Source organism: Phymastichus coffea, unplaced genomic scaffold, assembly GCF_024137745.1.
Source record: "Phymastichus coffea isolate CEN01 unplaced genomic scaffold, Cenicafe_Pcof_1.1 PCOF00172, whole genome shotgun sequence".
Classification (NCBI taxonomy): Eukaryota; Metazoa; Arthropoda; class Insecta; order Hymenoptera; family Eulophidae; genus Phymastichus; species Phymastichus coffea.
In genome coordinates, this window is record NW_026706983.1 from 189727 (window position 1) to 206104 (window position 16378).

General features: G+C 33.0%; 4 protein-coding genes and 1 long non-coding RNA gene across 6 annotated transcripts; 3 read left to right on the forward strand and 2 right to left on the reverse strand.

Annotated features, from left to right (window-relative positions):
- Positions 1-152: 152 nt before the first annotated feature.
- Positions 153-3624, reverse strand: LOC131673358 (BOS complex subunit ncln). Its single transcript, XM_058951281.1, has 7 exons — positions 3291-3624; positions 3023-3210; positions 2622-2951; positions 2335-2544; positions 1859-2263; positions 1554-1774; positions 153-1476 (listed from the first exon to the last, which is right to left on the reverse strand). Exons 1-7 carry the CDS (start codon positions 3463-3465, stop codon positions 1341-1343), a joined length of 1665 nt encoding a protein of 554 aa, XP_058807264.1. The 5' UTR covers positions 3466-3624; the 3' UTR covers positions 153-1340.
- Positions 3291-4311, forward strand: LOC131673360 (uncharacterized). The gene is made up of 3 exons (XR_009302702.1): positions 3291-3413; positions 3760-3850; positions 4301-4311. It is a non-coding gene; the product is annotated as an uncharacterized LOC131673360 (long non-coding RNA).
- Positions 4310-4639, forward strand: LOC131673326 (NADH dehydrogenase [ubiquinone] 1 beta subcomplex subunit 3). The gene has a single exon (XM_058951229.1). The coding sequence runs from the start codon at positions 4310-4312 to the stop codon at positions 4637-4639; it is 330 nt and encodes a 109-aa protein (XP_058807212.1).
- Position 4640: 1 nt separating this feature from the next.
- LOC131673327 (meckelin) lies at positions 4641-8909 on the reverse strand. The gene is made up of 13 exons (XM_058951230.1): positions 8732-8909; positions 8482-8652; positions 8114-8412; positions 7837-8037; positions 7513-7761; positions 7306-7439; positions 7072-7237; positions 6689-6973; positions 6211-6630; positions 5876-6150; positions 5637-5817; positions 5365-5575; positions 4641-5298 (listed from the first exon to the last, which is right to left on the reverse strand). Exons 1-13 carry the CDS (start codon positions 8907-8909, stop codon positions 5075-5077), a joined length of 2994 nt encoding a protein of 997 aa, XP_058807213.1. The 3' UTR covers positions 4641-5074.
- Positions 8910-9687: 778 nt separating this feature from the next.
- On the forward strand, positions 9688-16304 carry LOC131673302 (uncharacterized). Of its 2 annotated transcripts, none has more exons than XM_058951203.1 (19): positions 9688-9769; positions 10352-10445; positions 10804-10852; positions 10931-11196; positions 11268-11453; positions 11532-11667; positions 11741-11910; positions 11983-12197; positions 12443-12885; positions 13011-13235; positions 13315-13616; positions 13771-13981; positions 14064-14255; positions 14330-14444; positions 14525-14718; positions 14804-15041; positions 15115-15287; positions 15364-15607; positions 15669-16304. In XM_058951203.1, the coding sequence occupies exons 2-19, from the start codon at positions 10402-10404 to the stop codon at positions 15839-15841; spliced, it is 3576 nt and encodes a 1191-aa protein (XP_058807186.1). In that variant the 5' UTR covers positions 9688-9769; positions 10352-10401; the 3' UTR covers positions 15842-16304. The 2 variants fall into 2 exon arrangements, with proteins under 2 accessions (XP_058807186.1, XP_058807185.1); XM_058951202.1 differs by having other exon boundaries at positions 12437-12885; positions 15669-16289.
- The last annotated feature ends 74 nt before the right edge of the window (positions 16305-16378 follow it).

Here is a 16378-nt window from a genome sequence, read left to right on the forward strand (position 1 = left end):
CTCCCGGTTCACGAGCTCGTCGTCGACTGCCTATCCGATCGCTCGATTAAATCAATACGCACACTCTCGTTCCACAGTCGCCGCGCGGCTCCGCGCGCGCTCGCCACGATTCAGATTCTTTTCCGTCCCCTTGATCGCCGACGTCACGTCGGCAATTGACGTTTTATTGGTTCGAGGCGAATAGGTCGTTCACTTTTTCTTCTCCAAGTCGGTTTCTGCAACAAAGACCGCACTTTGTTTTGACGCCCTCGACGGCCGCGAGGATCGACTTTTCTCAAATCCGAGCACTAAAGATAACGCACGCAAAGTCGGTGAAAATCTTGATCGGAATGTTAAAAAAAACACCTCGTCAAATTATCACAATCAGAGCAGTTCTATTTAAGTCATCGTTTATTCAAACTTTATATATACATAATGCATTAAAGCTTGATTGCTGATCGAGTTCAACCGACAGCTATCATGTTATCGCATAATCACTTGGTCAGTCTTACCGATTACCCCCAGGTAAAAAGGGAAAAGAAACAACAAAAAAACATTTATTCCTCTTATATGAATCGATACGAAGTGTATTATACTACCTAAATCAACTCCCGCAATGGTCTGTCGAGTTTGACCGTCGCGACGCAAAAGTATTTTATTGTGCAATGATTATATAGATAACGGAGACGTACTTCAGATCAGCGACTTTTAACATCTGTAATTCATAGTAAACTTAAAAAGTCTATGTAAAGATATCGTCCGCTATAACTTTGTTACAATTTGCCTAAAACTCTCGTCTTTGGGTGACATACGAAAACTAGAGTAGATTATTTAGTTGTGACATATCTGTATATTTTTAATGTAACAAGATAGTACTTGCTTGCAATAAGTTTTAAAGGAAATGTATAAACGTTCATAAATACTGACGGCACAATTATACCGTATAACAGCATAGACTTACAGTTACAATGAAATAAATACTTCTTTTACTAATTGACTTCCAAATTAAAAGAAACATTATTGCCACAATTTGGTGCATGGGTGAGAAATTTAATTGCTTAAACGGTTCTAGGAACATCTAATATAAATGGCAACTTTTATAAAAGAAATGCTACACCTAACAGCTGGTAAAAAAATTGGATATCAAAACAAATATTTATGCAAATACTATCTTCACCTAATTAAACATTGTTTATCTGCCTACATATATTTAAGAAACAAACATACCGAACGAATTAGACTAAAGAGTCCTCAATCATAGAATCTCCATAGATTTTCTAAACAAATCAAAGAAACAAAAGAGCAAGTTTGTAAAAGACATTCACGAAAAGAAAAAAAATGCGCAAGAATTCACTATTTCTTTACGACGATTTACACTTCGATATTCTCGTGGAGAAATTGTAGACGTGTGGAAAATTGTGTACCACCAGGTACACTACTCCCAGGTACAGAGCGATCGCTATCGTTAAAAAGAGATCAAACACAGCTGGTTTCACACTGAAAACGAGAATCCAAAATAAATAAGAAATACTAATTTTATGTTATAAAATCTAAAATAGAAGTTTTACAATTACTTGTAAACGTTCATTGTAGCTTTGGTAGTATCGTAAAAGACAAACTCAGGATCACGTTTGTCGGGAGTGTGAAAAGTGACTTTCACGTCACCCAGGTACTTCTGCATCGTTTCCTTAAGAATATTGACTAAGGGATTTTGTTTGTCAGCCAAAAGCGATGCTGTTCTAGGTTGTGACGATAGATAATCCATCCACATGTTTAACGAGTCTTTGGATACGCTCTGCACAAAAAACTCATACATTACAATCAATTTCGCTCCGTTATCCGTAACACGATTGGAATTCAACGAATGTGAAAGACTTACAAGTGGCTCAGAAAACATCTGGCTATAACTAATATTATACATATGCCTAGCAAGAGCTTCAGCGACAACGCTCGTATGCTTGTGAAGCCTGTCGATTTGTCCTTCTTGCACGACATCTAAAATGGTGTTCCTCAAGGGATCTTCATAACTTTTAAGTGTCGACAATGTGGCAGCGGGTAACCTTCGAATACTATAACGCTCGTGTTCCCAAGCGAGGCTATCGTCCGCGAGATTAATCTTTTTGTGCACACCCTCAACGTTTACGTTACCCATGAAATCCGAAGCAGCCTTCAATTCTTTGTAAATCGACCAACCTGGAGAGTTTTCTTTGGGTGGTTTTGATACATGAACGTATATGTTCTCGCCACTCGACAGCGAATCCAAACATAATACATATGAAGCATCCTGGAAAAAAATTTAATTTTCGTTCAGAAGTTAGTTCGTAAATTAATTTGATATAAGATATATATATTTACCTGAATAACAGAACCTTCAAGACCATCAAGCTGATCTTCCAACCATTTCTTACTGCCTTGGTAGTTCAATTTACCAGCTCCAGTTACAATGAAAACAAGATTGTATCGAGGTCGCGATCTGCCAGTAGAATATAGTACTGAAAATAGCCTAGCAAGTTCGAGAAGCATTGCCAATCCAGATGCATTGCTTTCTGCTCCAAATGACAATTCCTGCAAAAAGTAGATTTTATCATTAAGAATTACTCTAAAGCTAATTAATTAAAATCTATTTTAAAAAATTGCATTACTGATGCAGCACCAAGACTATCATAGTGAGCAACCAAAGCAATAGTTGGCAATCTATCTTCAGTTCCAGTTCCAGTTAACTTTCCATGCAAAGTAGCTACTTTTACATCGGTTTTGGCAATAGCTTGACTTGTAGATACTACCACTTGATAGCCGCTAGCTGAGATAGAATTGAATAGAGCTTCTGCTGCAGATCCAGCTTTATCATCAGTTATGAAACCATTCTCAATATCCTCTAGAATCAACATCAGTTCTGGATTCAATTGAGTAAAATACACTGGAATTGGACTTTCTGGGCCATAAATCATTGATTCTTCCAGAGACATGATATGCTGCAATATAACATTGAGTCAATATTAAATGAAAGTAATTTTATTAATTTATACAACATATTCGACTCTACCTGTTTTTGTTCATTGTTTAACTTATCAAGCTTTTCTGGAAGGACAACGATTAGTGCTCCAGCTTTTTGCCTGATGGCCTGAAAGTTTTCCGATGTAATATCTAAAGCTCTGGCAACGATACAGTGCCTTGATGTACTCCAACCTGTAAGAGACCTTGCTTCTAGCGAAATTGGAGCACTACGACATCCTAAAGTACAGGAGTTACTCCAAAAATTAATTTTTTTACATAGGAAATATAAAACATTAAATATATTCGCAATCTCTTACCATGAGGTATTCCATGCAAGTCATACTGGCTCATGCGAAAGACGGAAAACTCGTGAGAGGCGACCACGGGATTAGCCGGGGCGATAATAATGAAAATCGGCAACACTATGAGGAGATAATAAGGTAAGTAGCCTCGGCACAATTCAGCAAAGCTATCGCACTCCTCAACCCACATAGCTAAGCCGATTTTGTGTCAAGAATTTGCCCAGAGGAAAAATTTAATTTGCTCTATCGAAAAAGCGTTCAACGACACGACGACGGCTGCTAATATACCTATCTCACATACCGTGACGTCACCTCTTGATTTAACTGTCCGGGGCAAGGCCTGTTTCTATGTGACAGAATAGATACTGTATACGTGTATATATATCGCTATATAGATAGTCTCCAATGCATGGAGACTATATACATTGCTTCACGGGCAGACGACACTAACGGCACATCATTCTAAAATCGAATTTTGTTTTAGGTTAGGAGATACGCTATAGCTATAGAGAAAGGGAGGGTTGTCAAATTATATAAGGATTTCGTTTCGCACGACTACAATTTGTTAACATCGGGTGAGTGTTATTAATGCTGATTTAGTTAAAGATAAACTTTTTTGGAGCAAGCACTCTGATGTTTACAAAGAACATTCGTCATAAAATTATAGAATGAAATATTATTTGACATCGATTTGTAAGATAACCTTTCAAAAAGGTTTTGTTTGTATTGTTGATGTGTTCTCTATTGGCCTGTTTGAAAATTTGTTGACGACAGAAATTAATTATATATTCTGCTAAATTTTAGTCAGTAATTAAAATTTTACGCAAGTTTTGTTGTAAATGCCATTACTTTTTATCAGTCTGTGTTAATGTTTCTAATTGATCAATAACTTACCATTTGCTTAATCTTCTTTATATGCCATATGTACTTCTTTCTAATTGTTATGTTTCAAATTGAAAAACCAAAGCAATACTTTTGCTTTAAATTATTTAGTCAAATTTAGTCAAATTCTATTTGAATAGTAGTTTCAGAAAATGGGAGGTCATGATCATCATCACGTGAAAACTCCACCAGTACCAGATGCATCAATTTACAAAGTTGAAGACTATCCGTACTTAAACAACATTCAGAAACGGTTAGCTAAGCATGGATTAAAAGATCCATGGCTCAGAAATCATGTTTGGAGAGAAATGTTAAAGGATAGTGTCCCCAAGTACAAACGTAACTGGATTATGCTAGACATGCTTACAAGAGGCTGGAAGCTTTGGGTTCCTTTGGTAGGACTTACAATTGCAGTTGAGCAGTTTCTAGGCATTGATTATCATGCACATGGCCATGGTGATGAACACACAAAGCATCATTGAAGGTGATAAAATGTAATCAAGTAATTATGTATCATAATGAAACTCAAAGTTATAAGTTATTAATGTATAGGAGAATTACAAATTTAATAAAACTATTATATTAAAAAATTAACAAGTCAAGGCTTGTCTTTAATCAAAGTAGAAAGTTAAAGAGTATATATTTAGAAGGAAATTAACATTTAGATTTTATAAGTACAATTACAAAAGATATTAAAATTAGACCTTGACAGTAATGACATTGAGTATAAGAAAAACATGCAGATACTTGTTATCGAATAGAGAAGTATACTGGATATGTTTAAAATCTGAGAGAATATTAATTAGTATTGACTCTTAACGGATCAAAAATATATAAAAAAATTATGAAAACAGTCGAAAATATCATTCAAAATCTTAACAAGGGAAACTAAATTCACAATTCTACATTCATCACGTTTACATTAAAAATCTCTCGTCAATTAATGTTTTCTTAGCTAAATTCGTTTTACCATTAATTCTACAGATAGTAATTATCATCTGCGAAATAAGTAAGTTCACCATACAAGCGAGTATATAGTCTTCTGATAAAGCTTGAACAAAGATAAATAAAGCTATTTCAAAGGTTCCAAAAGTCCATTCATTGCCATAGAAGATAACTCGATCAAAACTATTATTTTTATCTGAAAAACATAATAATTAAGATTATGCAATTAAAATACCGACACGTAGAAAGATCGCAAAGTTACCAATGTAGAAAGTTGATTGATCGTCATTTCGTCCAACTTCGATATCACACAGCTTCTCCAACAAAAGTCTATCCTTGATAACGTAGTCCAAGTCTTTAAAACAATGGTCTATAAATGCCGTTAAAAACTTTTTTATTTTTGAATGAGTTTGCAAGCTCTTTTCCCAATTGATTGAGCCTAAAATATTCCTCCTTGAGAATCTACTTTCGCCCTGCAAATAACATTAACGTTAATTTTGAATTCGCATGATTTCTTATTCACAAACAACTTACTGTAGATTGTAAATCCAAAAGCTTGTGATAAATTTCTCGGAATGAAGAAGACAACGACACGATAAATGTTTGATCCGTCGTACCAGGAATCAAACCTCGATGAGCACATAGATTATTTTCCTCTTTTTTTAAGTCGTCAATTAAAGTTTCCAAATCCGTATCAGCATAGCCGTGTACCGACCTTCAAATATTAAATTTATTCAGTGCTTCCTCTTTATTATTTCATTGGCCTTATGTACCTTCCGTGAATGTAATAGCCATAGTAATCATAAGCAAAGATAAATATGCTTATATTTGCCACGGAACATAAGTCAACGAAATGTTGCATCCTATTCTTGATGTATCTCTCGTAGAAGACCACGGAAGTCATCCATTGCACGCAGTAGCAGAACATGTAAACCAAAGCTCCAACTCCGAACCTCAGAGTGAAGTTTTTCTCGTTAGATGAATGACTTTCGCTTTGATCGACTTGTAGTTCTGGTGTCGCTTGGGTCCAGTATTTCAATCCTACGATCTGAAATAACATTCGGTCAAATTTGAATTGTCTCGTTGTTTTATTTGTATTATCTCTTACTTCGAGCATAAAAAGAGTGAAAATGATCTGTAACGCAACGTTGACTCTCCTTTTAGTCTGAATCTTAAACCACTCGTTAGCGACAAAATACGTCCTCCAAATGCTAACAGGCAACAATTGATTCTTTTCCATTCTATCGGCTTCATTAACCCCATAGAAATCCGTGTGATTTTCAACTATTGCAGCTTTGTTATTATCGTCCTCGTGTTCTTCCTGACTATCGTCGTTGGAACGTTTTTTACTCCTTGCGGATAATGGAGTTCGCGTGCCTTCCTCAAAACGATTGTTGTAGAGCTTTTTCAAAGATGTGTGTGGTGAATCGTAGCGCATTGGTATTTGAATTGTTCGTGGCTGTTCCCAGTCGATGAAGAATACGTTAATTTTGCGGTGACGGTAGATCAATGCGCTGATTTCAGTGATCTGTAAATTTTTATTAAAATTATTGTTTTATTTATTCACTAAAATCTCTAGAAATTACCTTGAAACAAAAAGCTATGATAGTGCATGAATAAATCTTCGTTTCGACGCTATCAGTTGGCAGCAGAATATGAAGCACTGTTTGTCCTTTATAAAAAATGAAAGTGTAAACACAAACGCTAGTTGTAACTAGTAAAAGAACATTTCCAATTGCTCCGAGACAATAGATGAAAAACCATACAACTACTCCAAGACGTAGCACGCCGTTGTAATTTCTTTTACAGTAACTCCAAGTTTTTAAAGCTGAATATGCTAACGCAAATCCTGATAAGACACCTATAGCTATCTGTAAATTTAAAATTTATTCTAAATTGAATTTATTCTAAAATGAATTTATTCTAAGTTGACTACAAGAATTGCATATAAAATTTAAAAAAAACTTACTTCTATTGAATTATTTACATTCTTATTTGTTAGAAGGAAAATAACTTTGTAATCCACTTTGATTTGTATGTTGTCTTGAATGTCTTGCCTTTTCAATTCTCCATATTCAATAATAACTAGTGGTGAATAAATGTGACCTCCTTCATGATCATTTTGTACTTTAATTCTGAAATAAACAAATTTTTATTTTATACATTTACAATGAAAATAAGATAATGAAATATAAGGACTTACAAAATTTCTAATGATTTCATATATCTAAGTATGGAAAGCTCATCATCCTTTTTGAAAGAATCATCCACTAAATTTGGCATAGCTCTATAGCTTGATATACTATCAATAAGGAAAAATTTTTTTAAAGGCTGCCACTATAAAAAAAAGTATAGTAAAATTTTACATTGAATTAAAAATTATAAAATAGTTTATTTTTGTTTTACATACTCCCTTATTTTTAATAAAAACTGGCAAAGTACTTAGGAAAGCTTTTCCTTTTTCATTATACTGTAAATATGGTAAGAAAAAAAGTATTTCTCTGGCAGTCAATTCCTTTGCATAAATTCTACATTGTTTGTTGACATTCACTCCAAATCGAACATCATTCAAAAAAGTACAAAACAAATTTGGAGTATCAATATACTTTAGTTCACCATTCAAAGCAAATGTAGCAATTGTAAAATTTAAACGATTGTTCTAGAATAAATAAGACTTACAATTTAAATTTCTTTTTTTAATTGCAAAATGTAAAATATTCATATTGACTCTTACAGCATCATTTTTATCTAAGGTATACTTGACTGGAATTATTTTATCATTTGCAACAATTGGATATCCATCCTCCTCATAAAACATCCATAAAATATAATCAGGATTTTGTTGAGTTTTAGATAATTTGCATGGCACACTTTTGTCAGAAAGTGTTAAAGCACACATATTTGATAAGTGTTCACATGCTGTATTATCTCCATCCTTAAAAAAATTTAAAAAAAACTATAATTTTCTAATAAATGGTAAATAGTACACCTATCATAATATTTTTACAAACTTTGCATAAATAAGCTGAAAGTCTTAATTCTTTTCTAAAATAATAACTGTCTATACTTTCACTAGAAAATTGCACTAAATAAGTATTTCGTATGTCAATTAAATCTATTTCATTTTTATGAAAACAGTAGTCTTCTATTCTAACATGAGTAGTGATTGGACAAGCACAATTTGCATGACTACTTGTGGTAGCATTATTACAAGAGAGACACCTTAAACCATCTGATGAAGGATAACTATTTTCAGAACATTGTATGCATTTTATTGCTTTTAATAAGTCTCCATTTATTTCCCTTTCAACTGTAAGAAATTTATAAATGAAAATTCATCGAAAGTAAAAGTATTTGTATGACATGTAATTGAAGATACCTCTAATTTCATTTATGGCGCAATTGCAGGTAAGATTATCTACTTTTCTACAAGGAATACAGCTTTTTCTATCGGAAGTCAAAACTGTGCCTACAGGGCACAATTCACATTTTGGCAAATTGTATTCGAAACCAATTTTTTTACTGTACTTATTACATACACATGTAACACCTGCATCAATGATCTTGTGAAAATTTGTTTAATGATCAAAATAAATCATAATTACAAATAAGAAGAGTTTTTCACGTACCATTTTCTGATGGCTCTAAATTTCTTTTTTCATCACACTCAATACATGAAAACGACTTAATATCAAAATACTCATTACTCTTACAGTTCTTTGGATGATTGTATTCAAATATGTAATTATCGCTCTCTCCATAAGCTCTGATGCTGTGTAGAAAAGTTAAAAATATAAAAACTAACATAATGTTAATTGAATTGAAATTAAACATATTTTTAGAATAGTATGTGACTCAGCACTCAAGGTGTCATATTGTATTAATTATTACTGGCATATTTTATTTGTTTTTGTATACATAATAAAGGATTGCTATGGCAACCGTTTAAAGAATTCTACTTTATCAACGTGTGGATTAGCTTAATTGTGTATCGTAAAAATAAAATAAAATCTTATTTCTCCAATGACAGTTGTCGTAAGCAAATTAACGAAAGATATCGATTTTAATTTGTATATTGACGGTTTGTCGAAAATAAAAATATAACGGTGGTACAGTTTTTCTACGAAGATTTTGATTTATTTTCTACAAAACTTGATTAGCTGTTTTTGAGAATGATAAAAAAGCATATATTTAATATGAACTTTGTAACTAAATAAAGGATAAAAGTTCAGCTCTGTTTAGAGAAAAAAATCAGTATATAAAGTATATAAATAATCGTATTTGAAGCGAGTGTCTTCTTTGATAATTGACGACGTTATCGACAGTCACACGTTAGTAAATATATATTTAACAGCAAAATTGCTGAATTCGACATAAAACTCAAATGAAAAAATATGAAAATTATTAGAAAATAAAAATTAAAACATAAAATAACAAAAAGTTTAGTAAAAACTTCCAAAATTATTTTTCGACGGACGATACCATGATACTCGCTATTCTTCTCCCTCGTGGTTCCCTTTCTCGTCGCTCACTATAGCAATTTGCTAACACCGCGTACTATCCAGTTTCCAGTTTAGCTTTCGCCTTCGTCTTGTCACGCTGGTTTCGTGCCTTTCTTCCTTAGGAAGATCACATTATTTTTTTAAAATTATAATAATTATAAACAGGTAAGCAACACGCACGCGTATTAATCTTTAAAGAACACGTGTAAACACTATATGCCAGAAGTAAAAAAACGTAGAAATGATTAAATTGTGTTGACGCTTAGAACGTTTATTCTTTTGTTGATGAAATCTGAAATAATGTAAACATTTATAAGCACATAAAAATTGTGGTTCATCTTTCAAGTTCTTCCTTTATCGTAATACGAGAAGTTTAATTTCACTATTCTTGATAGCGTAGTTTCATATTGAGCGCAACCATTTTGTTACTATTCAACTTTTCTTGCTATAATTTTTCGAGTTTTTGGATAATTAAAATGTAATTTATATCGATAGATCCGTGATATTAAATTATTAAAGTGTATTCGTTCATGTGTGCTAAAAATTATGTAGGAATATGATTTAAATTGTATATAAGAGAAGAAGTACATGAGTTCCTGAGAGAGAACGCTGTTTTTCTTTGTTTCGCCGGTCAAAAGCAACACGTGTTTTCATTGAGCGCTCGGCAACGTGCGTTTATAAATATCATGAAATGAAAGGTTGGTCGTAAAATTTACAAATAAAAACGAAAAACTGGAATTTTTTAAGTTTCAGATTAAGTCGTTTACCCATACAAGTGGTTCACTACAAACGGAGAGATGGCTGCGTTAAGTAACGGACAAGTTACCAACGGCATCGCCGAGTAAGTTTTTTTTTCATTTTTTTCATTTTTGCTACTCAGTGTCATCCAGTAGTTTTTTATTTTACTGTGTAAAAGGCTGTTCATTTTCTTACGTTTCGTCACTAACTAAAATTTGAGTTATTTTTAAAGAAAGAATATGAGATCGTAGCGGTTTGTTTTTTTTTAAAGTTTATAAACTTTTCTATTCCTTCTGCTTCAACGTGCAATTGTTTGAAGAAACAAAAACGTTCTACTTTAGTTTTTGACTTATTGTTTATTGATGTCTTTACTGCCATTAGTTTACTTTGTAGAATAGTAATCTACAAAATGAAGATGTAAATAGGATAAACCACATATTAATGTTGAATTCTTTTTACAGAAAAGTTTACTCTATTCGTGTTGCTAATTTGCCTCCAACTTTAGAAGAGGTATATAAGTAAAAAGTGTGCAATTAGATTAATAAAGGAGGTAAAATACATAATAATGTAGGATTATTTTTCATATAGGATGCTATCAAGTTAATGTTTGAAAAGTATGGGAAAGTTGTAGCTATTATAGTATTTCCCAAGAAAAATCATACACAGGAGGCCTTCATTTCATATGGAAAGTATGTAGAAGCAGAGACTGCCATCAATGAGATGGACAAAGTACCACCTTTGAGCTTGCAAGTTGAATTCAAAGACAAAGATTTAATGGCAAAATCTTATCAAGAAGAAATTAAAATTCAATTGGATAAGCCTTACCATGATTATCGATTCCAAAAAAGCCATATGTGAGTAAAGCTCATATATTAACAAATTCAATTGCATAACTTAAAAAAAATGTTTTTTTTTATTTTTCCAGAGATGATCAATTACATATAAAAAAGGCCATTGGCATGGGTAAACCAAAATGTACACCTTCATCTTATCAAGTGAGTAACTACACACCCGATGATGAACTGCTTTGTCCAGTTCCATCAGATCCGTCAATGTATAACCCTTATGAACAACCTGGAGTTCACAAAGATCTCAACCTCATGTATATCAGGTTAGTATAAAAGGTAATATATTTCTTTAAATACTTGACAAATTGCTATGATTAAAAAAGATTTTCGTTCTGTTAAAGAGGGTTAGCACAGCTTATGAAAGATGGTCGCAGACGCATTGATCCTTCAGGCAGAGGCTACATATTTTATGATTTACCAGAGCCACATCATAATATTGACGAATTAGTTGCAAATGTCTGTGAGAAAAGAGATTTTGTAAGTTGATTGACTTTTGGTTGAAACATGAATTGTGATAGACTCTATGCTATAATTTTAATTTTTTTGGCAGGGTTATTATGAATATGCTCCAGATGATATAAATGATGACACAGGTATTTGCCAGGTATGTTCTTCTCCAACAGCATTTAGATGTCAGAAATGCTGCTTAGTGTTTTACTGTGGCAGACCTTGCCAAATAAAAGATTGGCTTCAGCACAAGATAGATTGCCAAGCTATTCCGTAAGTTGATAGAATAATTTTAAATGTTATGTGTTAGCAATTTTCAAATTTTTATATAAATTTTATTTTTAGTAAATTAGTGAAGAAGATTACTTTGCAAAATGGACATGAATCACCTAAGCAGAATGATTATCAAGCATCAGTAAAAAGTAGTTACGAAGCATCACCGTCGAATAGTTGTGAAGAACAACCAAAGATTCACATGGATGCACAACAAAGAGAAACAAAGCCGCAGCTTCGTCGTCCAAAATCAACATCACAGTGCAAACAACAATCGCCACCTAACGGTAACAAGTGTTATTTATATAAAATCTTCTTGTTTTTATGTTGTATCCATGTCATTAGAGAGATAGAAATTGTGCCTAATGAGAATTGAATATTTTTTTCAAGTTTGCGTAATATGAATTTTGCTGTTTAGGTTGAAGTGCAATAAATACAATAATTGAAGTAAAATATTTTAATTCAGTAAAAGTCATTCCTCAAAGTTGAATTAAACGCAAAATACATTAATTAATAAATTTTCTAGTTACAGCTCATCAAGAGAAGGCTAGGTCAAAAAGTCCAGCAAGTGTAAAAAGTCATGCAAGCAGCCAACGCAGTACCAATATAAACCATAAGACTTCTCTTGGAGACTTTAAAGTCGAGTCAACAAGTTTCTCCTTGAAACAGTCTAAACCAGTAGCGGTCAAATCTACCCAATCTGACGATGGCATCACCTTCACGGCGCCTAAAAATTGGTTTATATCTAAAGACAAATTTGAACGAGTGGTTGTTAATACTGTAATGAAGAAGGATGAATACTGGGTCCAAAAGGTGGAAGCTTGCGATATTATCGAAAAACTTATGGAGAAGCTTAAAGCATTCGCAAAAACTAAACGCCTTATCGAGCCTTCTCCGAATCTGAAATGCATCCTTGAACACGAAGAAGCTTGGTATAGAACCATTATAAACACCGTTCACGATGATCACATCACGGTGAGACATGCTTTTACAATTCGCTTTTAGTTTTAGTAATTTGTTATGACTACTATGCTACAAAATAGTGTATACATATTATAATTGAATTTTTCTGTTGTTATAATTCTATCATTATTTTTTAGGCTTTCTTCGTCGATTTCGGAACCTTCGCTTCTGTCAAAGTCAAGAGAGTTGTTCCAATCGACGATTTCGAAGATATTCCAACACAAGCTCGAAGAATCCGTTTTGTTGAAAATACAGACCCCAAACTCATGAATTTTCAAATTGGCGAAACAATGTATATCAAGGCAGTAACAATTTCAGACACTGGTGTCTTTATTGTTCAAGTTAAGGAAGATCCAGAAAATGTAAGATTACGTCATAATAGTTTTTACAATTTAATTTTCTTGTTTTTATTTTGATTTATTTACAATTTTTGTTTTTCAGACAAACCCCAAAGCTTCACCAGAAGAAGCAGCTCCGATATCTTCCAACGCATCAGTTTGTGCGACGCCTAAACAGTTATCTCCTAGGCAAATTGCGCTAGAAAAAATTGCAAGCTTTCCTAACGTCTTAAGCAATTTGGAAGTTGGTCAGGAAGGTGTAATAATGTTACACGCGCTACTCGGCAACAACGAAATGAACGTTAGCCTTATCCTTTCCGGACCTTGTTGGAATCAGTTTATGTCATTGGTAGGAGAGCTAGGTGATGCTTGTACGTCACAATTTGCGAAGAATCCTGATTATGAGTAAGTAAAATTGAAAACTTGTTATTTTGAAGAACATTTTTTACATAATTTGTACTTACAAATTGAAAATGAATACATATTATTTTTTAATTTAAAAATAAAAAAGCAAGTGCAATTTTCATTTGATTATATTGTGACGCTATTTTCATTTCAGACCTCTCGTTGGTGAATTTATATGTGGTGAACAAGCCGAAAATGAATGGTACAGAGGAATTGTGATAAGCTTAAATCCTGTTAAATTGGCGGTAGTAGACGAAGCTAGAGTATTTGTTCCTGCTAAGTGTACACCTATGCCAAAGGGTTATCACGATTTTAATGGTTTCGGCTTGTTGGCTAAAGAGATCACACCCCCATGTGCTGGGCTAGTATGTATTTATTGAAAATTATTTTTTGTGAAAATTAATTTTATGTTGATACATTTAAAAAAATGGCAAATACAATTCATAGGCTGGCAAAACTGGAGATTTCAAAGTACTTAGAGTTTCCGAATCCAAAGATTCAGCAGTAATATCATTAAGTGTGAAAGACCCAGAAGATGCCCCGACTTTCATTTACACTGGTGAAACTACAGTGTCTGCGTGGACACCTAAACCTGAGCAAAAAGGCATACAATGGGCCAAACTTACAAGTGGTCGTGAAGTATGCACCAATAATAATCACTTCTCACGTTACTATAAAAAGAAACACGAAATTAATGCATATTAATTTCACAGGTACAGATTATAGAAGCTTTTACTCACAACTTAATTTATGTGCACAGCATGGAGACAGAGGAAGCAGAACGTCGACATCGCCTTGAGCAAGAGATCGCTAAATGCGCTCTGAATCGTAGGTTTATTTGATCAAATATGTATTCGCAAAAGCAGAACATGTAATTAATAGAAACATTGTTGGGCTAAACCTAATAGGGAAACCTCTCCGAGATCTGCCAGTTGTTGGTCAACTTGTAATGGCTTATTACGAGAATGACGGCAATTATTATCGAGCCTATGTAGTGAGGGTTGAAAACAAAACTAACATTCAAATCAAATATGTCGATTACGGCAACGAGGCAAACGTCAAATTCGAACAATTGTTTGAGTTGCCAGACGATTTAAAAGAGGTAGTTGTTTTTTTTTTCTTTTTTGTTCTATGTAGTACACTTATTTATGGTAACTTATTAAGTAATAATTTTTTAACTTTCAAAGGAAAGAGCATGTGCGGCCAGAATCAAATTGAAAGACGTAGACGATAATATTCCGATGACAGAACAGGCAATGTCGTACTTGAGTGAACTGATAGCTCACGAAGTTGCTTTGACGTGTATATTTACTGGCAATCCGTGGCAGGTTGGAGTTGTTTTAAAAACTCCGAAAAATGAAAATGTCAATGAATTATTGTCATCCTACCTAAAACCTACTTGGCAGCAAAATAATAATGAAACAAGTATATTATTAATAATTTAGAATTCAGACTAGCTTGCTGTAATATTTTAAAAAATATACTTGTTTTTTTTCAGTTATCGATAAACCAATATATCTTATAAATCAGTTACCATCTTTGAAGATAGGCGACGTGGGTGATCAGATTCAAGCGATTGTACTCTGCTTTTATGAAGACCCTCCTAGCTTGATGTTAGCTCCTAATGATGAAACTATTATCCAAGCCATACAAGTAGATATGGTTGAAAGGGTAATTTATTGATATGTAATACTTGTATCGATATTATTCGTATTAAATAATTATTAATTATCAAAATTTATTGCAGATACAAGAGTACGTCAAAAATACTCCGGATCATTACATACCAAGAGAAAGAGAGCTATGCATTGCTTTGTATGATGGTGTCTACTATCGAGCAGTTTGTATGCACTCAAGTGCAACTCCAACGACAAGTCGTGTTACATTCATCGATTATGGAAACACAGAATGTGTCCAACATAAAGACATTCGTATGATGACGGATGATTTTATGAGCATGGGACCTTTGACAACTTTTTGTAGTCTCTCACGTAAGTTTTTATATACTCGGGTAATAATTTTCTTTTTTAAAACTTTATTTCTTTGTTACAGATATGATACCTAGTGAAAAATTGACTTCAGCAGTAACTAAGAGATTAAGTGAGCTTTTACCCGTAAACGAGCTGATAACAATCAAGATTATCTCGGAAGACAACGAAGATGGAACACCCTACATCGACATTCCTGAAATTCATATAAAATTAATGGAAGAAAAACTGCTCTAAGTTTTATTTATTTAACGAGAGTAGTTTATATTTTGACATAGATTTTTAGTTTTTTAGCACGTAATGACTCGAAGCTTATAAAAAAAAACTTTTTTTATTTTTCTATGATAATAATGAAAGAAACAAATTGAAGGTATTACAGATTTAGAGTCCAAGAAAATGTTAATCATTGAGAATTTTATTATTCTGACAAAAACTTGTGTCGATTATGTTGAGTTACCTTTTTTTAAGGATCCACATCGTTTTAAGGAAAAAGTTGAAATACGACTACTATATTAATAGTTTTTAAGTCGTATAAATCTTTGTACTTTGTACTTTTATATTATAATTGCTTTTTTATAAGACGCATTGCCATATTTTTGTTGGAATAGAAATGAAAAAACAAAAAACTGATTTTAGAAATAAAAACATTTTTATGAATCTTAATGTTAATGCTTACAAAATAACTTGTAAGTTCCGAAAATAACTCGAAATAATCCGCGTAATAAATCATCTGATGTTACTTCCATTTTCATACACCAGAGGCCGTTCAAATCA

Coding starts and splice junctions, on each gene's coding strand:
- LOC131673358 (XM_058951281.1), bottom strand. CDS start 3,465: ATGTGGGTTGAGGAGTGCGATAGCTTTGCTGAATTGTGCCGAGGCTAC. Junction 2,545..2,621: donor ATAGTCTTGGTGCTGCATCA/GTAATGCAATTT, acceptor TACTTTTTGCAG/GAATTGTCATTTGGAGCAGA. Junction 1,775..1,858: donor AGATGTTTTCTGAGCCACTT/GTAAGTCTTTCA, acceptor TTTTTTGTGCAG/AGCGTATCCAAAGACTCGTT.
- LOC131673326 (XM_058951229.1), top strand. CDS start 4,310: ATGGGAGGTCATGATCATCATCACGTGAAAACTCCACCAGTACCAGAT.
- LOC131673327 (XM_058951230.1), bottom strand. CDS start 8,909: ATGTTAGTTTTTATATTTTTAACTTTTCTACACAGCATCAGAGCTTAT. Junction 5,818..5,875: donor GGCTATTACATTCACGGAAG/GTACATAAGGCC, acceptor TAATATTTGAAG/GTCGGTACACGGCTATGCTG. Junction 5,576..5,636: donor TTTTGGATTTACAATCTACA/GTAAGTTGTTTG, acceptor TGTTATTTGCAG/GGCGAAAGTAGATTCTCAAG.
- LOC131673302 (XM_058951202.1), top strand. CDS start 10,402: ATGGCTGCGTTAAGTAACGGACAAGTTACCAACGGCATCGCCGA. Junction 14,256..14,329: donor AACTTACAAGTGGTCGTGAA/GTATGCACCAAT, acceptor TTAATTTCACAG/GTACAGATTATAGAAGCTTT. Junction 15,042..15,114: donor GCAAAATAATAATGAAACAA/GTATATTATTAA, acceptor GTTTTTTTTCAG/TTATCGATAAACCAATATAT.